Source organism: Tiliqua scincoides, chromosome 1 (assembly GCF_035046505.1).
Source record: "Tiliqua scincoides isolate rTilSci1 chromosome 1, rTilSci1.hap2, whole genome shotgun sequence".
Lineage (NCBI taxonomy): Eukaryota > Metazoa > Chordata > Lepidosauria > Squamata > Scincidae > Tiliqua > Tiliqua scincoides.
The window spans coordinates 89,014,437-89,038,476 of NC_089821.1; the positions used below are offsets into that span (position 1 = coordinate 89,014,437).

Below are 24,040 nucleotides of genomic sequence, written 5' to 3' on the forward strand. Positions count from 1 at the left end.
GGGTGGGGTCAGCATCAGCACTGCATGCTGTATCCTAACCCCCTTCCCAGGTTTGAAAGCCATACATGGGCTATTCGGATTTGTTCCAGATAAATAGCTGGTGCAGATATGAGTAGCCCCATACAGTAGGCTGGAAAAATTTAGGCTGTAATCCTATGCACACTTAACTGAGAGTAGTCCCATTGATTGTAAAGGGACTTACTTCTGAGTAAACATGCACAGGATTGCGCTGTTATACCATGATAATATTATACTACACATCACACTTGCCTATTATCACATTATCCACTTGAACAACTTCAAAGAACACCTTTGTCTCTGCCTAACATGGGCATTTCAAAAAATGCTTACATAGACAAGATTCATTGTGAAGTACAATTTAGCATGGTAGAGATGCTCAAGACAAAACACTGCATTCTCACTTTGTTAGAATGCTTTGACAGAAATCTGCAGAAGGAGCACCAGTAGAATTTGTTGATCAGAAACAGGGAAGATATTAGAAATACACATGGAAGATTTTGACAGCCCAATCCTATCCATTCCGTCCCCCACCAATGCAGCAGCTCCAAAAAGGATACCCTTGAATCCTGTGGAGGACACATGCTGAGATCTCCTCTGGACAAGGGAACATTCTTTCCCCAACTCAGGGTAAGCCTCTTTGGCATGGGGGGAGGGGGAATCTACTTGGACCTACTCAAGCAGAATGTCTGTATCTGCAGATTTGGGACCTGCAATTTTAACTGACCGTGGATTCTGAACCTACTGATTTGGCCTGACCTGAACACTCCGGACGCAACCAGAACTGCACTCTGATCGTGTTCAGAGGGACTTCTGAGGGTCAGGGAGATTGTGCATGGCCTCCCTGATCCTCAAAAGGCCTTCTATGGCCTCCAGAAGGCTGAAAATCATCACTGCTGTTTTTTGACCGAAAACCAGAGACACCCCTGTGTTGCTCTTGTCACCGGGAATAGCTCTGAAGGCAAGGGGGAGGGACAGCTTACAGGGTGCATTGATGCTCCTTGCAAAACTTAGTGCTTCAAACATTACTGATTTTGACCAGCAGTAGTTTCTGGATGTTGTTCCAAGGGTGACTCAATCAACGCATTACAATAATCTAAACATAAGAACGTAAGAACAGCCCCACTGGATCAGGCCATAGGCCCATCTAGTCCAGCTTCCTGTATCTCACAGCGGCCCACCAAATGCCCCAGGGAGCACACCAGATAACAAGAGACCTCATCCTGGTGCCCTCCCTTGCATTGGCATTCTGAAAAGCCCATTTCTAAAATCAGGAGGTTGCGCATACACATCATGGCTTGTAACCCTTAATGGATTTTTCCTCCAGAAACTTACCCAATCCCCTTTTAAAGGTGTCCAGGCCAGACGCCATCACCACATCCTGTGGCAAGGAGTTCCACAGACCAACCACACGCTGAGTAAAGAAATATTTTCTTTTGTCTGTTCTAACTCTCCCAACACTCAATTTTAGTGGCTGTCCCCTGGTTCTGGTGTTATGTGAGTGTAAAGAGCATCTCCCTATCCACTCTGTCCATCCCCTGCATAATTTTGTATGTCTCAGTCATGTCCCCCCTCAGGTGCCTCTTTTCTAGGCTGAAGAGGCCCAAACGTCATAGCCTTTCCTCATAAGGAAGGTGCCCCAGCCCAGTAATCATCTTAGTCGTTCTCTTTTGCACCTTTTCCATTTGCACTATGTCTTTTTTGAGATGCGGCGACCAGAACTGGACACAGTACTCCAGGTGTGGCCTTACCATCGATTTGTACAACGGCATTATAATATTAGCCGTTTTGTTCTCAATACCTTTTCTAATGATCCCAAGCATAAAATTGGCCTTCTTCACTGCCATCGCACATTGGGTTGACACTTTCATCGACCTGTCCACCACCACCCCAAGATCTCTCTCCTGATTTGTCACAGACAGCTCAGACCCATCAGCCTATATCTAAAGTTTTGATTTTTTGCCCCAATGTGCATGACCTTACACTTACTGACATTGAAGCACATCTGCCATTTTGCTGCCCATTCTGCCAGTCTGGAGAGATCCTTCTGGAGCTCCTCACAATCACTTCTGGTCTTCACCACTTGGAAAAGTTTGGTGTCGTCTGCAAACGTAGCCACCTCACTGCTCAACCCTGTCTCCAGGTCATTTATGAAGAGGTTGAAAAGCACCGGTCCCAGGACAGATCCTTGGGGCACACCGCTTTTCACTTCTCTCCATTGTGAAAATTGCCCATTGACACCCACTCTCTGTTTCCTGGTCTTCAACAGTTCTCAATCCATGAGAGGACCTGTCCTCTAATTCCCTGACTGTGGAGTTTTTTTAGTAGCCTTTGGTTGTGGGTAACTATGGATAGTGGATGGATGAGGTTGGGGCAAGGTTCTTTTAAAGTCTATCTCAAAAGAATAAAATTTCGATATTATGCTATGATTGCAGATCAAACCATTGTTCTCAATATTGATAATAATGAAAAAAGATACTAAAAAGTGAGAAGACTACTTACTTTTTCTTGAATATATAGGAAAAACATTTCTATAATCATTCTATTATAGTTCTAAAATAGTACTTACATTTCTATGTGATCCATCATATTCACACCTTTCTATTTTTCCCAAACTGCCATCTGAAAAGTACAATTTCTCTGCACTGTGATCAATGGCAAGTCCATTCGGTGTCAGGATGTCAGTGCTGATGACAACTTGTGCATTTTTGCCATACAGTGTAGCTCTCATTATGCTTGGATGCTGCTCATTCCAATTAGTCCAAAACATTAAACTGCACAAAAATTTTAAGATAAACACTCTACTCCCACATTTTGAAAGAGAAACATCAGCACAATACAAGGTCATAAAATATAACGTTTGATGTATTTTGTTAATCTTGATGAGATCATTTTAAGAATGAGAAAAATAAAAATTAAATAAAATTAGAAATTAGGTCTGAATGAAAGATAGCTCTGACCATGCATATGGCAATATATGCAAACAGATGAATAATATATGCACCTCACCCAACACTCTTAAAATATATTAACTCTTCTGTGATGTAACCATAAAAATAAATGATAATATCCTGTTGTCTAAAAAAGAAAAACTAAACTTAAGTGGTTATAATAAGCTATTCTGACCACAAACCATAACAGAATTAAGACAAGCTTATTCTTAGTCCCACAAACTTCAATGAGATCCTTCCAGACTAAAAACCAATACTACTTGTTTGATCAAAAAAATCTGCTAGCAGCAAGGAAAATATGGATGTGGCATTTACTTTTGACATTCATCAAGTGCTAATACATGCGGATGATCATCTTCAGACATGGTTATTACTGCCTCTCTGTTGAAAGCTCCTCTTCGTTTCTGATCAACTGTGTGTCTCGTAATAGAAGACGTAGTAGAACTGGTCCAGTACAAAGTATCCCAAGTCCTATGATAGGCAAGACCTTCGACTGAACCTACATCTGATAGAAAACAAATGTTTAATGATTTAATCCAGAAGGTTTTGCTAAAACAGTCTTCTTAAAAAAAAAAAAAATTCTCAAACAAGCAAAAATTTAATTAAGATGTAAAGAGAAACTACCTGTGTAAAACACACAATATGCAAATATTTTTATAATGCAGCAAATTCTGCTGATGAAAGCTCCTATTAAAGTAAGGCCTACAACTGCCAAAGGAATGGAACTTGCAACCCAATCTTAATCTTACTCAAAAGTAAGTCCCATTATGTTCAATGGGGCTTGCTCCCAGGAAAGTGTGCATAGAAATGTAGCCTCACAGCCCACTCCTACTCACACCTTCCTGGGAGTAAGCCCCACTGCCTCTAATGAGATTTACTTCTGAGTAGGCATGCATAGGATTGGGCTGTCAGTTTCTAACACCCCAATATCTCTGGCAGAACAACAGGTCCACTGGCACCAAGACAACGTTAATTCGTAGGGAACAATGAAGAAGGGAAAAGCACTAGGAAATCACACTTCCTGTTACCCCCAACCCTGTCCAGTTTCCTATGATGGAGCATAGTATGCAGACTACATTTGGCAGCCAAACACAACTTATCAACTCCAGTATATAAGCCACTGTTAGGGAAATGACAGGTCAGGTTCAAGACAAGGGCTGCCACTGACTGCACACTAGGCAATAGCACCTAGTGGTTAGAATGCTTCCTTTCAACTCCCCTCTCTTCTCTGTTTGGACACACAGCTTACAGTGCAAACACCTTAGTAGATTGAATCTGCTGCCACTAGCCCAGGAGATGAGATTAGCCAGAGGGACTCACTGGGCAGGACACCCCCTCCTAAAACAATAATGAACCTCAGTAGTCTCTATAAAAATCACTCTCACAGTAGCACCTGCAAAATTTATTTATTTATTTTACTTGATTTATACCCCGCCTTTCTCCTCAAGGGGATCCAAGGCGGCTTACAACAATAATAAAATTCAATTAAAAACGCAAGTCATAGTAAGACATCTTAAAAACAGCAATCAGACAAAAAGGTGTAAAAAGAGCAAATAGCAGCAGTTTACAAAAAGGTCCCAAGCCTGTAACCAGATGTTAAAAGGTATAAAATGTTAAAAGGTATTAAAAAGGCCACAAACTCAGAAGAAACTTGTCTAAAAAGAAATGTCTTCCGGCCTCGTCAGAAAGTTTCAAGAGAGGGAGCAGTTCGTAAATCAAGGGGGAGGGGGTTCCTTAGTATTGGTGCCACTACTAAGAAGGCCCTATTTCTTGCCACTGCCCACGTACCTCTCTGAGCGGCGGCACTTGTATAAAGGCCTTCTCCTATGACCTAAGGCAGGGGTGCTCAATAGGTGGATCACGATCTACCGGTAGATCGCGAGGCAAAATGAGTAGATCGCGGAGTGCCAACCCCCCCCTTCAGGTGCCTCTGGGAGGAAACGCTGGGAGTACATTGAGTACAATGGGCCTTACTCCCAGGTAAGTGTGGCTAGGATTGCAGCCTCACAGCCTAATCCTAGGCATGTCTACTCAGGAGTAAGTCCTGTTATACTCAGTGGGGCTCAAGGTACACCAACATACATTGTACACATAAATGTTATATGTTATGATGGCGCGAACATTGTAAAAAAAAACTCTGGTAGATCTCCGGGCCTTGCTGGGTTTCAAAGTAGCTCTCGAGCCAAAAAAGTGTGACCTGACCTAAGGGGACAAGCCAGGTTGTATGGGAATAGGCGGTCTCTAAGATACCCTGGCCCAGAGCAGTATAGGGTTTTAAAGGTCAAAACCAGTACTTTAAACTGGGCCCAGAAATGAATGGGCAGCCAGTGCAGCTGCCAGAGAAGAGGCCCAACAAAGTCAAACCTCCTACCTCCAGTAACTACACGGGCTACCGCATTCTGCACTAGTTGCAGTTTCCGAACTGTTTTCAAGGGCAGCCCCACATAGAGCATGTTACAGTAATCTAGCCTCGATGTCACTGTGACATAGATCACTGTGGCCAGTTCTGCACAATCCAAGTATAACTGCAGCTGGCGCACCAGTCGAAGCTGAGCAAGGCCCCCCTGGCTACAGCTGCCACCTGAGAATACAGGAACAGCTGTGAGTCCATGCGGACCCCCAAGCTGCAGACCTGCTCCTTCAGGGGGAGGACAACCCCGTTCAGCGCAGGTTGATACTCCAGCACCTGCATCAAGGATTTCCAAACCAGGAGAACCTCTGTCTTATCTGCATTTAATTTCAGCTTGTTAGCCCTTATCCAGATCCCCACCGCCTCCAGACAGCGCTCCAGGCCCCCAACCGCCACCCTGGAATTTTGGGGAGAGGGGAGATAGAGTTGGGTATCATCAGTATATTGATGGCACCCCACTCCAAATCTCCAGATGACCTCTCCCAGTGGTTTCATGTAGATGTTCCATGTAGAATGAGAGATGTGAAAATCCACTATTTCCCAAAATCAGACAGATTCAAAGTAATGTAAAAGATTTATTAAAGTCTGAAAAAGTAAAAGGAGATAACAAAACCAACGAACAAGAAAAATAAGTAAGCAGAATCAAATTCAGCAGAAAGGGAGTTAATTAACCTGCAAATCCACAGATCAGTGAAAAACTGCCAGCAAATGGCACCAAGGTGCTGCGGAATCTCACACATGCATCATAACTCAGAGCTAACTTTCCAGGAGTTTTGAATAAGCTCCTAAGGCACAGTGAAGACAAACTAACAGTCGTGTTCTACAGAGTTCCACTGCAGCTCCTTACCCGCACAAGAAAGGGAAAGATAATATTCTGAGCCGCAATGCACTTGCCCCCACTAGGGCACCACTGCATGTACACTCTGGTGGCACCAGTCTATCACAAAAAAGTATGCTTTAAGTTATTTGATTTTCACTGTAAATTGATTTGCGAATGTCTTTGTTGAAAAGCAGTATATACATATTCTTAATAATAGACAATAGTGATTTCAATATACCAGAATGAGATACTTATGCTATTGTCAAGTCCTTGTTATTCTTCTTGCTCCCCACAGGCATCTGTCCCACAGGTGAAGACACCAAGGGAAGCTTATAGTCTACCTGCATGCAGTGAAGATTGTAAGTACAGCTGCTGCTTGGCAAGATTGCTGATTTACTCATTCCAGTTAGGCTCCTGTGGCTTTCCAAACTCCATGGCGTTCAGTGAACCAATTATTATTTGTTACCTGATGGACACGACTGTCCAGAGTATTCCTGTCCTCAAAAGAGGAGGATGTTGTGCAGCCCCCAAGCATAATCAAAAGCTCTGCTCACTGGACAGACAGATGCACGTGAACACTGTATCTGGCCCGCAGGCCTGAGTTCATAGGGCCCTAATTTAAATCAAACAAGCCTTGTTCTCTTTGGCAGGATTTGTACCCTTGTTCCATTTTGCAAATATTTGGCAGAGGTTTGGTTTTTCAAACACCAGGATGTAATTCTGATTTCCATCTGATGCAAAGTCCAAGGCTACAATTCAGTGCACCATTACTTAAGAATAACACCCATGGAAAGCAATGGGTCTACTTCTGAGTAAATTGGGTTGCAACTATGGCTGCAATCCTAACCACACTTTCCTGAGAGTAAGCCCTACTGAACAAAATAGGACTTACTTCTAAGTAGACCTGGTTAGGATTATGCCCTATGTGTATCTGCATTGGGCAACTCAAGATTGGGCTGTTAAATAGTTCCCTTCTGCTTTATAACTCACATTAACAACATTCATAAGTAAAAGATTTCAGACTAAAATAGATTATTAGTCTGTGAAATTACCTTAATTAACCAAACTTTTAAATTTCTATGTTCAGGGACAAGAACAGATGCACAGATTCAATGTACTGTGCCATTAAGTGGTGTAATAATTTGTTTTCTCCAAAAATTATTGGTGGATCAAGGTCCCTGTGAACCCTTTAATTTCAAACCTAGAATGCGTCTTTTCAGGCATGAGCACTGAAGCTAGATGTTTAACTTTCAGCAATACTTTGCATAAATTAATTAGTACATAAGTTCCCATGATCATTCATTTTTACAGTATTTTGATGCTATAGTATGTTAATTTGTTCTGCAATTTTACAGTTGGGAAAAAAAAAACCTTGTGGCAAACTGCCATGTGTTAATTATTGACCAACGTAAGTCTTAGAAATCCTTTTCATTGTCCGTACCTTAGTAATTGAATTCTCAAATAACTTTTTGATAAAAACACGAACATTGAGAAATACGTGTTTACTAACAGCATCATGCATTCATTCCCTCCTGGGAGGTTCTTCTGTGACAAAGTGCATAGACACTAAAAACATGGATTATTTTACACTGACATACTAAGTTAACACATTGATGGCATTAGTTACCTAGAACACCAATTAAATTTATTCCCTCCCATTCATGAAGAAACAGTCTATGGTTTTCAAATGAATAGCATATTTAAATGAAGTGAACGCTAATACAATATGATATTAATAAACAAACAATCACATTATTCACCTACCACTGACAACCTGAATTAAATCAGTAATGTGGTATATAACTGATTAACTGTCTACACAACTGAAAGCACAGCTTATGATTTACAGAGGCAATGCTACAACGATCACATCATTATGTTGCCAAATGCCATCTATCACTTTTACTGAACTTAACAAAGATGGATTGCATCCCACCAGTGAGACACAGCCTATAAATACCGGCATCCTGCTCTTCATATGACTTTCCTAGCGAACACAATAGCAAAATAAATAAATAATTGAAGAATTTGTATGAGATATCATATATTGTGAATGTACAAAACCAACAGCTTAAAAGCTCTAGCCATGCAATTTTAATCAACACTTACAGGTTAATTTTCAATCCTTCACATTTATTATTAGTAGCGGTATTTGAGGTTGGTATAATTTATTTTACTCAGAAGTAAGCCCATTGTGTTCAGTTAGACTTACATCTCAATCTTATCCAGCACTGGTTCCAAATGGCTACCGCTGCATCCTGTGCCAGAATTGAGCAGACTAGAGTTCTCCTCCAGGTAAAGGGACATTGTCCCCTTACACTGAGTAAAGCCCCAGCCTGCTTGATGGGGTTTCTTGAGTCTGTGCCAGCTATTTCGCTGGTTCAGATTCAAGAAGCCCTGTGTTGGGCTTTTGAGTTCAAATCAGGGGACAAGATTCAATTGAGGAAGCCTCTCCCAGTCCCACCCCCTACCGGGCCTGTCCCTCCCGTTTCACCCTCTCTCTGCCCACCCAAGAATGCTTCCCCATGGCTTCCCACCACCCTCTCCATGCCCCCATGCTGCTCGGTGCTTACCTGCTCTCTGCTGGTGGCCGGGGTTCTGATTGTGGCATCAACACCTTACAGAACGTTTGCAACACTCAATGCCAGTGCTGGGGTCCTAGTGCCAGTGCTGAGGCAGCACTGGATTGGGCAGCCCAGCTTTAATCCTATCTTACTCACTGGAAATACCTCTAAATTGAGCTTCAGCAGAACACTCCCTCTCCATTTTTGACACTTGATCCAGCTTTGTGTGTGACTATGGGTGCAATCCTAACCAACTTTCCAGCACTGACATAGCTGTGCCAATGTGGTGTGCACTGCATCCTATAGTGGGGAGGTAGTGAAGGGGGCCTCCTCAAGCTAAGGGCATTTTTGTTATCGTACCCTGGGGGCTGCATTGTGGCTAAGTCAGTGCTGGAAAGTTGGCTAAGATTGCTCCCTAAGTGTATATGTGCATATGCATGTATGCTCCCTAGAAATTTTGAAAATCTTATTTTACTGCTATTTTACAATATCTTTTTTAAAAACACTATTAAAAAAAAAAACCCTAAGATTTTGGGAGACACTGATCCTCTTTGGGTAGCATCCTGTTTTCAAGAGCTGCCTCTGCAAATGTAACAGCGCTTTTATCATTGGGAGACTCTGAAACTGGAAGCAGTGATCTGTGTGTGCATGGAGGAGACTCCCAATAGCAAAAGCACTAGATGGGAAGCTAACCATTGTTTGTTTAAAATGAAACTTAATGAAAAATATACCATAGATACTCGCCTATAAGGCGAAAAATTGCTTCCCAGAAACGCAGCCTGAATCATTGCCTCGCCTTATCTCCGGGGCATGCAAGCAGTGAGGGTGGGGGGAGGCGAGTGAGCCAGCCAGCCAGCCAATCTCTATGTGGGAGGAGGGAGGGAGTGAGTGTGCATGGGACAGCTGCCTGCCAGTGCGCTCTACGTTCTCCTTCAGGCTGTTGCCTAGCTGCAGGAGCTCAATGCACTGGGCTGGGCTGTGCAGGGCAGGACAGAGCAGGGGCATCTGCCACCGCAGCCTTCAGCAGCTCCTCCTCGCTCAGCACCAGCGCCCACAGAGGCATCAGGCATCCAAGACAGAGCAGGAGCTCAAGAGACAATGAGCTGTGTGGGAGGGGGGCGACTGAGTGAGGGAGAAGTAGTCCTTTGAAACGGCTGAGTCCATCTCCTCTTTCCTTCTTGTTCCCCCCCCTTCCTACTGTATATAAACTTCAAGCACTCCCTTGGAAAGCCCAGCTTGCTAACCCCCTTCCCATCTCCCCACAGATGAAGCTGGACAGGGTGGGGGAAGGGGGGAGAATGATATTTTTACAAAAATAGAAGAGAGAGAGAGAGAGAGAGAGAGAGAGAGAGAGAGAGAGTGAGGCAGCCTGCAGAAGGCTGTACCTTTGTTTCTCAACCCCTCTCCCCATAATCATTCACCACTGATGAAGTTGTACTGGGGGGGGAGGAAGAGTTAACTTTTATAAAAGGAAAAGTGTGTGAGTGTGTGTGTGTGAGAGAGAGAGAGAGTGCGAGAGCACTTAAAACAGTTAAGGCTACAATCCTATCCTCACTTTCATGGGAGTAAGCCCCATGGACTATTAAGGAACTTGACAAAGTTCCTAACAACACAGTCCTGGAACGTGCTGGAATCCCTAGCATGTATTCACTGCTGAAACAGAGACGCCTGCGTTGGCTTGGTCATGTCGTGAGAATGGATGATGGCCGGATCCCAAAGGATCTCCTCTATGGAGAACTCGTGCAAGGAAAGCGCCCTACAGGTAGACCACAGCTGCGATACAAGGACATCTGCAAGAGAGATCTGAAGGCCTTAGGGATGGACCTCAACAAGTGGGAAACCCTGGCCTCTGAGCGGCCCGCTTGGAGGCAGGCTGTGCAGCATGGCCTTTCCCAGTTTGAAGAGACACTTGGCCAACAGTCTGAGGCTAAGAGGCAAAGAAGGAAGGCCCATAGCCAGGGAGACAGACCAGGGACAGACTGCACTTGCTCCCGGTGTGGAAGGGATTGTCACTCCCGGATTGGCCTTTTCAGCCACACTAGACGCTGTGCCAGAACCACCTTTCAGAGCGCGATACCATAGTCTTTCGAGACTGAAGGTTGCCAATATACCTTCTGAGTAGGCATGCCTAGGATTGGGCTCCCAGTCTATTCCCTCTTCTGGTTTTCCTATCCACCTCCCCCCTTATTGTATACAGTCACACTTCAATCTCTCCCTTGCAAAGCTTTTTGCAAACCTCCTTGCTAACCTCATTTCCCCCTATCCTCACCAATGAAGTTGGACTGGAGGGGGAAAGACCCTGCATTTGTGTATGTGGGGGGGGGGAAGCAACTGTGAAAGAGAGAGAGAAGCAGTCTCCCTGTGTGTGTGTTCTTTTCACTGGAAGAGTCCTGGAAACCTTGCAAAGATCCAAAACATAGGAAAAGCAGAGAGTAGAATTTAAAGTAGAATTATTCTGCAGCAACAGGTATTTTAGCCAGAGATATTCACTGTATGCTGGCAGTAGCTCTGAAGCACTTGCAACTGCTGCTTAAGAGAGCATGCTTGCTTCTGCAGTATCCCAGGCAATCAGGCATTTATGCAGCAAAGTTTAGCTGCCTGAGATCCCATTGCAATGTACTGCGCCCATGCAGGAGCCACTCAAACCCTCCTGGGGGAGAAGAAAGGGATTAATTGCCTTAATTGCTTTAATTAATTAAAAGGGGGTGGGAATCCCTGAGGTTCCCACCCCCACTTGGGGTTGTGTGTGAATAATCTTATTGGCTTGCTCTATTGAACTTCACACTTTGGGCTTTTACTAGTTGTGTTCTTGCAGACTTGCTAGTTGTCTGTTTATTATAATATGGATATTTTAAATTAAATTCTTGTATATGTATTCCTAGAGGCTTTTGATGCTACAGTAACCACCGGGGTGTGTGTGTGTGAATAATCTCATGCTTGAGAAATTATCTCTGAGTATTTTCTTGATCCTTACTAGTAATACATTAAATTTTGAAAGGGTCAGGAGAGAGAATAATTCCTTTAGGTGGAATAGGTGCTTTGATGGCTGCTAATTCTTGCCTCATTTCCAGTGGTCTTCCTTCACCTCACCCTCTTTCAGTAGTCAAAAGTGGAGATAAATTGTGAGGTCAGAGCGTGCTGAATTTCTTAGCAAGAGATTGACTGTGTATTAATGCTTCTTAATAATATATTTGAATTAATTGTAGAATATATTATTTAATTTTTATTTCATTGTATGGGACGTGCCAAAAATTTATGGCCCCTGGGTGCCAAATGACCTTTGCATGCCACCAAGTCAGACATCCCCCTAAGTTTAACCCCTGACTTATCTGAGGATCACAGAAAATTCCATGATTAATGGCTCAAAACCTGCCCTCGACTTATCTGTGTGATCAACTTATACTTGAGTATCTGCGGTAGTTTGCAGGTGGAGCAGATTTCTACATGCAATGTTCTGATAACCGTTGAATAGTAATATTGGTTGTTTTACTTTGGTTAAACATACACAGAACTAGGTTGTAACTCTGGTTCTGAGCATGCCTTTTGTAATCGTGACTTGAGAGAATATGTATGCCCAATACATTTTTCTAATTTTGACATACATAAGATAGTACCACTTGTATGATGTGCAAGACAGTTATTTCAGTTCTATATAGTTTTATATTCAGTCATAAGTAGCGGTGTTTGAAAATGGTGGGGTTTTTTTTTTGCAAATTTCAGTAAATAAAACATGGAAAAAGACAAAAAATGGTGTTATGTGTTTTTATTCCAAGTTATCATTTAAAAATTTTTTTACTTGCTATTAAAGTGTTCAGATAGTGTATATGTGCACTAGGAAGGTGATTGGCGATATAAAGCAGGTGCAGCCCACAGGCATTCCAGAGCTCCCGGTTGGGTGTTGGAGTAAGAATAGGGGGGCATGAAAAACAGCATCGAAAAAATGCAAATGACAGCTGCTACAATACTAGGAGGGCATACAAAATAGCAACTCTCTCACTCTCTCTCTCTCTCTCTCTCTCTCTCTCTCTCATAGAAATCTAGAACATCCAGGCAGGATACAGAACAGAGGCACAGTCTAATATTTACAGAGGGGAATCCATAGCATTCTTCAATAAGCAATATTGCCTGGCCAACCTAGAATTCTCTTAAAGAGCACAAAGTGGTAGAAGCAAACTTTCATCACATAACCACAGCTTGTGTGCTTGCTTGAAATGCCCCACGCCTTGCCTTCTTGTAGTTGGATAACAGGGCTATGAGAATAAGGTTGCAATCCTAACCTCACTTCCTGGGAGTAAGTCCCATTGAACACAATAGAAACAGTTATTATCTGTCTTCGACAGTAGTGGTTCCCAACCTGGGGTACATGTACCCCCAGGAGTACTTGCCAGGACCTTTAGGGGTACTTGAAAAAAAATTGAATAATGTCAAAAAAAGGCAGGTCTGTATTATAATGCCTTGGGGCTGGCTTTAGAATGCCTTTCAGGGCTACTTTGAGGGGTTCAATTTATGAAAATGGGCTGCCAAGGCATATACAAGTGAAAAAATGTTGGGAACCACTGTTCTACAGGGTAAATGCCCGCACTTAAGAGGGAAGGAGTTTGTATCAATAGGATCTGCTGCAGTTTTTAATTGATCTATTGCTACAGATAAATAAAAATGGCCTATTTTATTCCAAATCACATGGACATGTGTTTTTTGTGGTAGGTACCTGAGCAACGGGATCTTTTCACAATTCCTATGTAGATCCACAGGATAACAGAAAATTAAAAAAATAAATACATGCAGCAGAGAAACCAAATAAGCAAGTAAAACAAGAATGTTATACAGAATAAAATAACCACAAAACTGTATACATTTTCTTCACCATATTGAACATGCTAAGCCTAAACATAACCACTGGGGTGTTAAGTGTACTAAAACACATTGCACTGAATGGGTTTAATAATGCCTAACACTGTGCTGCATTGTGGCCAGAGCAATTTAGAGATATATTAAGGTAGGTAAACACCTACTTGCTTACTTATTAACTGTGCACATTCATTGTGTTCACACAATTTACCTTTTTAGAAACAGTCTGTCAATTGTTTTACTAGCCCAGACGCTGGGAAGGAAGTTGCTTTCTGCCAATCTGTTCTTATACAATATTTGTAACAGACAACAGGTGGTCACCATTTGGTGGCTGAGATGAAAGCAATGCTTTAAAAGCAGTAAACCATCTGAGGATATGATTCAACAGTTCACACATATTACAAATGGCACAATGAGAGTACTAATTAATTCTTTACTCTTTCACTGGGCTCCTAAAGTAGTCATAAAGCAAGAAATCATCTATGGCAGCAAGTAAAAAAAATTAAACCTATAATAACAAGGTATAATAAAAATGAATATATTAGGAGAGTGAACCGTTTTGTCTCATGACTGACAGGTTCTTTGATTGTGTGATTAGCTCCTTCTTGTTAATCATTAAAAGAAAAACACAGTGGGAGTAAGTATGTATTTATATGTAATTTATGAAATTAGAAAATGTTAAACATATTGATTAGAATATGGATTTAATGCTTTGATGGCATGTACTGTTCACAGAATTGTTTTTTCCACACATCATCATTAAACAAGTTAAAAACAAACGCATAATTTCTTTGACTTTTGACCTTGTAATCTCAGAAATGGAAAGTTTAAACTTTTTTTCTTGATTAAATTATGTTATATTGTTTCCTTCAGTAGAGCATTGTCTGTCACTGGACCCGCTTTCTACTCACAGAATGATTTTGCATTCACACAAGAGGTCCTGGGGAGAATGCAGTGCTCGTTCGGCAAGCAAAAGCAATAGAGAATTTTATTCTCTATTTTGAATTGTCTTGGAATCTTGTAAGAAAAGCCATGTTGTCCTTGCTGGGCAAAAAGACAGTAAAATCTCTGAGAATAGCCGTTGGATTATCAAACTGCTGATCTTTCCAGGCTCTTTTGCCAGAGAGTAAACTGGCTGTTCGGATTTTGTCATGAGAAGCACCTGCGTTCTTATTTTTTTGGGATTTTTGCAAGGCCAAGATTAATCTTGGCTTAATTAAGAATGGGTTTCAGCTGTGTTAATTGGGAGGCGGTGAGAACATGTTGCATAAGCCTTCAATACTGTTCCATAGCTTTTGGCTGGGATCTTTTGAGAAGATGAGCTAAATGTATAAAAGGTTACTGGAGAGGAAGTGTTAGTTTTCTCCCATTTGTTGGACTAAGCATGGTGATTGCCTGAAGATGAAGTTATCTACTTTTAGTTAGGAGAATTAGCTTTGTTGTTATCTGATGAATTCTTAAACTTTTATTTTAACTATTTTATTGTTTTTATATGGTTTTATTTGTGAGCTGCCTTTGTTGGGATAGAAAGGTGGGATTTAAAAAGTTGTATTTTTAAAGTGTTTGTAAGCCGCCTTTTGTGCCCATTGGGCAAAAAGGTGGGGTATAAATTATTATTAATAATAATAATAATAATAATAATAATAATAATAAATTGTATCTTTAAATTTGCTGCTATCCTTCTTCCTGTTAATAAAGTTATATAATTTACCTAATTGTTATGTCCTATGGGAAAATCTTGTTCCAGTCTTAACCACAGAAGTCAAGTTACTGTATTTTTGCCAGTAACGGATAAGGAAGTGACTTGGTGGCTTTTACGTCTCTCCTTCTCTCTGTAGTGGGGATGTCTGTAGGTCCTTGGTGATGGCTGGTTTTAGTCAGTTTAGTCAGCCTGGTGGTATAGTCAGTTTCAAGCCAACACATGACTGAAGGATGCTGCAGAGCCCAGGGGAAGGGTAAGCAGCCACTACTCAACTGTTGCAGAAGGAGTGACTAGTGACACAGCTATGTTCCTCTAAAGATCAGTATATAACACACTATCCATAAAGTCTAGGGGGAAAAATCACTTTTTAAGTCATTCTCTCACCTACCATAGCTGTGCCTAATTTCCAATGGCTGTTTATAATTGCAGAAGTTTAAAATGCATTTATTGCTGGGCGTGGTTGGATCCAAGAAAGCATGTGTTATATCCTGTGTTGTGTACTGCCTCTTTACAAGGCAAATCCAGATGGCATCAACACGAGAGTCACTTCAGAGAACTGGGGACAGATTCAGTTTCGAACGAGAAGCCTATATGAATGGGTTAGGTTATAGAATTTCCCCAGGTACAGCAATAGTTCTAGGTCTAAATAGTTAAGAGATTAGAGATAATTTTCAACTGATGTGCTTGGCTTTTAATAACCAGGGTAAGGCTGCAATCCTATGTACACATTTTTGGGAGTAAGTACCATTTTCATACAATTGGACTTCTGAATAACATGCACAGAATTGTGCTGAAATTTTGATGTGCTTCAATTTTGCAGTGATTTTTTAGCAATAAATAGTAGAATTAGTAGATATTTTCTGTTCAGCGCTATTCACACATTTGTTGGTACTGCAATTAAAATGGGGAGGGCAAAGCAACAGACAGAATTTAAATAAAGGGAGGGGTCTTTTGGGTCTATACAGTGGTGGGGGCTCATTCACTGGTGACAAGAATGGGACAGGGAATCCAGCTCGGATTGTTAGCCAAGTTCGACAAGATTTGGGGTGATTCAAAAGCTTGCCTCTCAATTGAAGCATACTTCTATGAGCTCTCAAATTGAACTTGACTAAATTCTTTGCCTCTGTTTCCTTCCATCCTATCTGTGGCTGAATGTAGAAGTTGAAAATGAAGGAACAAAGCAGACTAGAACATGAAAATGGGTGGCTGCTTACTTGTAACTTGTTTATGACCATTGAATTGGAATCATGACTATGCCACTTGAATAACAGTGGTCCTGTTCATCCAATTTTCACATTCATCCTGAAACTGGCATACTTGTTGTTCTATACATGAACTGAGAGAGCACCTGAGATCCAGCAATTTCCTGATGCTGTATGTTGCAGGCAGACATTGGTAATGACAGGCAAGTTGTCTTTCGCAGAAGGTAGCCTACCGTTACGGGCATTTTTATTGCTTAAATGCTTCCAAGGCACATCACTGTTTCTTGGAACACAATTTTAACATAAGAAGAGCTCTGCTGGATAAGGCCAAAAGCCAATTTAGTTCAGCTTCCTCTACCTAACAGTGACCCACCTTCACGTGGGTTTTAGACTGAAAAGCCCCGAACACTGTAGCCTTCCCTTGTAAAGGAGATGTTCTGCCCATTAATCACCTGCACATTTCCCAGTTCCACTATATAATTTGGCAGTTGAAGACCTGACCACTGTGTTGCCCTGGTGCACAGGACCACAACATGCCATCCCCCTGCAACACCCCCCAGGGGTGTTACTTACCAGCCTAAGGAGCCTCACGTAATGTTCCAGAGCACTTTGAAAGCCTTCTGAAGCCTCCAGAGCGCAGTCAAACAATATTTCTGGTTTTCCGACAGAAACCGAAAAGTTTCTGTAAAACCTAAAACCTAAAAGTAGTTTTAAGGGCACTCGGGAGGCCCCAGAAGGCTTTCGGAGTGTTTGTGGATGCAGCACTGAGCTTCGCCTGCTCCAGAATGGCTCCAGAGGGCAGGCGGTGGTGGCGCCACTGCACCACCGTGGGAGCAACAATGCCATTCCCACAGGTGCCTGGGGCTATTGCCCCCCAATACACCCAGGGCCACCCCTGAGATGTGTTGACCAGAACTGGACACAATACTACAGATGTGGCCTTACCATCAATATGTTACAATGGCATAATAATGACCATTTTATTTTTAATCCCTTTTAAAATGAGCCAGTGCATGGAACTCGCTTTCTTCACAGCTGCCGCACACGGGTAGACACATTTATTGAACTGTCCACCAACACCCCAAGCTCTCCTTATCCATCAGACAGCTCAAAATTCATTAGTATGTATGTGAAATTTTGATTTCATGCCCCAATGTGCATCACTTTACACTTTCTTGCATTGAAATGCATCTGCCATTTTGCTGCCAATTTCCCCAGTATCCTTTTGGAGCGCTTCACAATCCCTTTTGGACCATCCTCAAAAATGTTGTGCTATCCATATGAACTTGGCCACCTTGCTGCTCACCTCAACACCAGGTCATTTATGAACAAATTGAAAAACACCTCTCACAGTATGGTCACAGGACTGATCATACTGCTTTTCACCTCTCCATCTGGAAAATATCCCATTTACACCTACTCTCCTGTTCTTCAAGAAGTTCCTAATCTATAAGAGGACATGCCCTCTTATTCCCTGACTCTGGAATTTTCTCAGGAGCCTTGTAAGATACTGTGTCCAATGTATTCTGAAAGTCTTTATACATAACATCAGTCAGTTCACCCACACCCACATGCCTGCTGACCTTGTCAAATAATTCCAAAAGATTTGTGAGGCAAGGCATATCCTTCAGAAGCCGTTCTGATTCTTCTTTGGCAAAGCTTGTTCTTCTATGGGTGCAATCCTAACCCATTAGTGCCTTCCAGCACTGGCATAGCGGTGCCAATGGGGCATGTGCTGCATCCTGCAGTTCGGTGGCACTCACGAAGGCCTCCTCAAAGGGAATGCAGTCAGAGCTGCATTGCCCTTATGTCAGTGCTGGAAAGCACTGACGTAAGGGGTTAGGATTGTGTCCTATATGTTTTAAGGTGTTATCCTTGATAAGACTTTCTACTGTTTTCCTGGAGCAGCTGTTTACCTGACTCACCTGTTGTTTCTTGGGTCCCTCCATGGACACTAGCTGGCACAGTGACCATTTTAAGGGGCAAGATTTAAAACCACTGCCTTAGATATAATGGGCTAGGGTGGTAGGAACTTGTTTCAAAAAGTCATTTGATTCATTCCTAACTTGTATAATTAAAAAATTCACAATTTTTTTTGTGCATGCTAATGCTATTAATCTTAAATTCAATCTAAATTCTAATGCTATTGATCTTAAATTCAATCCAAAGTTAAATGCAAAGAAGCAAAACATTAAAAAATAGGGATTTTTTTAAATAGAAAAAGTTCTAGAGATTCAAAAATGGAAATAGAATCTGCAATACATATCATGATCAATATTCCATAAGATAAATCTCAACTTAAATGCCTGTTTGACAGTTAAATTGGGACCACTTAACTTAAAAAAGTAACACTCATTTGAACAGCTTTAACATATTCAGCCAAAGGAAAGCTCTGTAATACATCACAAAATCTGTCACTCTGTGTTAAGGATAAATTGATTTTCTCCCATAGCCGCTATTGTTGAAAACACAGAGGCAGACTTTTTGCTCAGAAGAATATTGAGGAAAAAGTGGCAAACTGAAAAAAGAAAATCAATGTAATTTTCCATATATGGAAAACAAAATGGCTAGTGGTTAAATTAGTAAATGCTATGTTCATACTTTCTTTAGAGAAAGGGAAGGGGACTTCTTTCTACCTGCTTTGTTGAAGTCCTCTATGTACTTCATAAATATGGCAATATTAAGAGTCCAGCTTGAGCTTAGAGCAGTGTTTCCCCACCTGCGGGTAATGACTCCCTCCCCAGGGCAGTTGTTCCCATTCTTCATTTGGGACATTAATCCATTAAGGAGGGTAGCAACCCAACTGGGACCCCAATAGGTGCTGTTAGAATGGCACTTCCAGATTTCACTACTGCTACCACCAAATGCATGTAAGTAAAAAAGAGTTATTTTTTAAAAAAATGTGCATGCATTAGGTGGTGGCAATGGTTGAACCCGGATGTGCTGTGCTAATGCCACCTACAGTTGGTCCCCAGTTGGGTCAGAACCCTCCTTAAGGAGGTAGCATCCCAAATGAAGTTTGGGAACCACTGATTTACAGGCACTGTAGTTCCATGAAAAGACTGAACTTGAACCTAGATTTAAATTTGATCCACAGTAGTTCACAATAAACCTTTAGAGGATCAGCAGTGTAATTCTATGTACGTCCACTTAGAAGTAAATCCCACTCTGTTATTTAGGGAAAGTGTGTATAGGATTGCATCCTAGAAGTCTCAACGAATGTTTACATCAACAAAAACAGATTCTTTCATATTTAGACACCAAAATAAGTTTTGTCAAATTTATGTAGGAAAAACCTTGTTAAAAATAGTTTGGTGGCAGCAGTCGAATGTATTTACTTAAATTTTCTTCAGACTTTTGGAAGGATTGCCTTACCCAATTCATTTTCCACCTTTCTATACTATCAAAATACCTATTAGATTTTTGTCCCTGTAAACTAATCACAGAATCCCATTGTTTTGCCTGTACAATAAGGTGGTACTTTTTCTCCGTAGGAGGTGAAACATTTATATGCTGCTTTTCAACAAAAAAGTGAGTATGAGACCATATGCTGATCAAAGGGCAAACAATCAGGCTCTGTACCTTCTGCCTGAAGAGAACTTTAATGCAGGGCCAGCCTTAGGAGCTGCGGGGCCCAATTGGAAACACTTTTTGCAGGGCCTCAGGTTTGCAGCCAAGGTCTGTAGAATCTTAGAGATGTAAATAAAATGCATCATAGATTTTATATCCCTATGGTAGAATGGAAGGCAATCAAAATGCACACTTAAAAAGTGAATTAATGGACTAAATGAATCTAAGCACATTTTAATACAAAACTACATACAAGACTAGATTATCCTTGCACACAGCCCCCTTAGACATGAGACCCAATTGGCTGAACATTGGTCCTACTTTAATGCTTGAGCACACACAGTCCAAGTAAACCATTAACAACTCAATTCTATCTTGTACTGGAATAGGCAAGGCCAGCTGGCACAAATCTGAGCAGTTCAGGCTGATTCCTCCCCCTCCCAGGCCCAGACCACCCTTCTGCCACTCTCTCCAACTTCCCACACTGGTCCCCTCCACTGGTGGAAACTTACCTTTCGCTTGTCCAGATCCAGCATGAGAAGGCTGCCACGCATGAGCTGGACTCCCAGGCTCACAAAGAGGCACAAATGTGCCTTACAGCAGAACAGACACAACAATTTCCATTTAGAGAGTATGATTTTACATAATTACAAATGGGAACCAAATTAGAGGCTGGTCAGGGCATGCACTGGCCAAGAAAGAGTTAATGGACTCTTGCGGACTACTTGACTGACCCTGATGATCCATAACAATGAGTAGTTGCTGTGTGATTTTTGGCTATGCCTTAAATCTTGTTATGAAATTGTGGAGTTATGTTTTGCCTCTAGATATTTTTACATCTATGTGTACGTTGTTATAGGAAAATCTAGAGTGAAAAACAAAACTTGACTTTGGAAACAAGACTTCAGGTACTGTTGTAACTTGTGCAGCAGTTTCCTACTGATGACATCTGATTGGCCTTCTGTGAGCTTTCTCCTCACTATCTCCTATAGCCATGGGAACCTCCCAAGTGGTGGGCCTGGCAGGCCCTCGCACTGGCCCAGCTAGAAATAACACCTCCCTTTCTCATAGCTTTGGTTTTTTTTTAATCCCCTCCCCAGTTCCCCTTTAATTGGTACAGAATGGATTAGCATTGGCCATTGACAAAGACTCAATGAATTTTTATAGCTATTAAGATTTGATTCATTTTAGTATTGCTCTTCAGCAGTATTAAGAAAGATGAAGACCAGGACTTTTAAAACTGTCTTCTAAAATGCTACTCCACACAATTGATTACATATAGAGATTTTTTTTTTTACATAAATTGCTTTGAGAATTTTTGTTGGAACACACACAATATTATCTGTCAATGACTTTTGTCTGGAAAAACGGATCAACCAACAAGGGCCATCACACTCAAATTATCCCTAAAGTTAAAAGTACAATTACTTTCACACTAGGAATTGTCATGTACAAGAGATCTCATGGAAGAGGAAGGTGATCTAACTGATCTTTCAAGACTGTTTTAAAAAACCAAAATCTTCTGAAATGTTGACTTCAAACCTACAATATGTCATCTAGTTTAAAAATATGAATACAGTCTACATGGCATTTATCTGAAGATGAGTAACTTAAATTGCTCTTATTTCTATTTAAGAGGGTAGAGGCCTGTCAGTTACTGATATCCTTGTGAGTTCTAAATCTGTTTTCAGTGAACTGGAAACATGTTGGATAATGGGTTGTTTATACACTGTAAATCTACTTTCAGTGAGCTGGAAATGTGTTGGATAATGGGTTGTTTATGAGTTGCAAATCTGTTCGGTGAGCTGAAAATTTGTCAGATAATGGACTGTTTATGAATTCTAAATCAATATTCAGTGAATTGGAACTGTGTTTGATAATGGCTTGTGTATGTGTAGTAAATCTGTTTCCAGTGAACTGGAAACATACTAGATAATGGGTTGCCTCTTAAGTAGTAAATCTGTATCCGGTGAGCTGGGATCATGGTAGATAATGGGGTGCTTGTGAATTCTAAATCTTTTAGTGAACTGGAAACCAGTTTAAGAAAGGGTTCGTTCTAGGTTATAAATTTGGTTTCCATTTAGAAAATGTTAGATTATATGTAGGTTTGGATATACATTTTATTTAGGGTGGTGAAACCCATCATCTAATGGTGTTTTTTTTTGTTCGTGTGGTAAATATTCCAGAAAAAAGGACATGGAAACTAACAAAATTTTGCACACCATCTACTCTATTTCGAGTATATTAATTAAATATTGAATAATGATTTGCGTGAAATGTAACCATATTCTTAACTGATAGAACAATGATTCCAAAACAGGTTTTTGTCAGCTGAAACCAGACAGTGGAGGAAATCATTATTGTCATTAGCACTTATATAGAATGTTTGTGTGCTCAAAGTACTTTCCATATATTACTGTGGTAATCCTTACAGCAACCTTGGAAGGGAGGAATCAGTATGATTATTCTTTCTTGCAAATGAAGAGTGAACACTCAGACAAAATGACCTGCCGAAAAAGACCTAGCAGGTTCAAAGCCATTTCTGCCCAACGCTGCATATATGCAACAGGGACCAAATGTGTACACCTGTGGGCTAGGCAAAAATGGGTTAATGGTAAAAGCAAGAATGAAACTGGAGACTTTCAGTTTCTATGATACTATGAAATACTATGTAATACTATGAGACTGGAGATCTATGCCATTATATAACCTCTAAACTTACTATATTGTTTAACAAAATGTTTTGACTTACTGGGCTATAAGTTTTGAATGAGGACAATTCTAGTTACCACTTTCTCTATAATCCATTCATGCAATAACAATGAGATTTGCCAGTTCAAACAGAATTTCCTGCTGTAGCCTTAGATCCCAAGCAGGGCTTAATTCAATATCTATTTAACTGCTTTCTAAAACATGTTCATCCCTTCAAAAAATGCTCATTATTATTATATGGTAGTAACAATTAATTTCTTATTTGAAATGTTACACTATATGCTTTCGTAGCTGACAGAATAAAGAAAGAGTAGGTGAAGAATGTTGCCGCTAAATATAGCTTTCTACAAATGGCACCAAGAAAGGTCTGCTCTGGGTGTAGCAATGTATTATTCTGGCATTACTATTTATAAAAAGAATTATATTCAAAACAGGCAGCAGTAACACCACTGTATTTAGCACTGCAAATCTGGAAGTACTCAGTAGTGTCTAATGTGTGAGAAAAACACTGAGAGTAAATGGAGGACACAATCCTTCCACAAAAATTCCTCAACCATACAGAGGAAGTTGGCAGGCAAAGAGATGCAAGGTGAGCAAAAGCTTCCCATTCCCAAAACTGCCCTAGCACGACGACTGTGCATATAGCCTTATCCACAAGCAGAGAGGAAAGCAAGGGGGAAGGACTCTTTCTACTATGACCTGCGCCATGGCGATTATTCCCACATTGATGTGTGGGAAAGGATTCGTGTCTTTATTAAAACAATAATTATGTCAGACATATTTTAACACACACACAAAATTCCATTGTGTTTGCAATTACTGATAGCAAATTATTCTTAAAAACCTCTTTAACAGCAGCATTAGTTGATGATAGCCTAAAAACATGTTATATAAATGTTCTAGTTAATAAATTTTAGACCCACCAACTAACTAAATAATTTTCATTCCTTACCACTTGCCATTCAGCCAATTAATTTTAAATACATTTGCACATTCCCAAAGTCACCATGTGTCTGAGATTTTGAAGGAAATGCAAAATAATTAACGAACAGCCCAGGCTATCCCCTGTCAGCTCCAGAACATGCAACACTGCTGATGGAGCACTGCTGATATGGGCTGGCATAAGACCAGATGGCCCAGGAAAGGCAAGTAAGCAACTTATTTATTTAGCTCTCCATAGGCCACCTGGTCTCCAGTGATTCTCCTCAAGCTAAACCAGCTTGTGTAGGTCTGAGCTAAGTAA

General features: G+C 41.1%; 1 protein-coding gene across 1 annotated transcript in view; it reads right to left on the reverse strand.

The window, feature by feature from the left end:
* LRP1B (LDL receptor related protein 1B) overlaps positions 1-24,040 on the reverse strand; it is a 796,682-nt gene that overhangs the window by 164,448 nt on the left and 608,194 nt on the right. Inside the window, exons 42-43 of the mRNA XM_066621533.1 lie at positions 3,285-3,474; positions 2,588-2,792 (exon numbers count right to left, since the gene is read on the reverse strand). Of these exons, the coding sequence (XP_066477630.1) occupies positions 2,588-2,792; positions 3,285-3,474 (395 nt within the window). The remainder of the gene's footprint in view (positions 1-2,587; positions 2,793-3,284; positions 3,475-24,040) is intronic.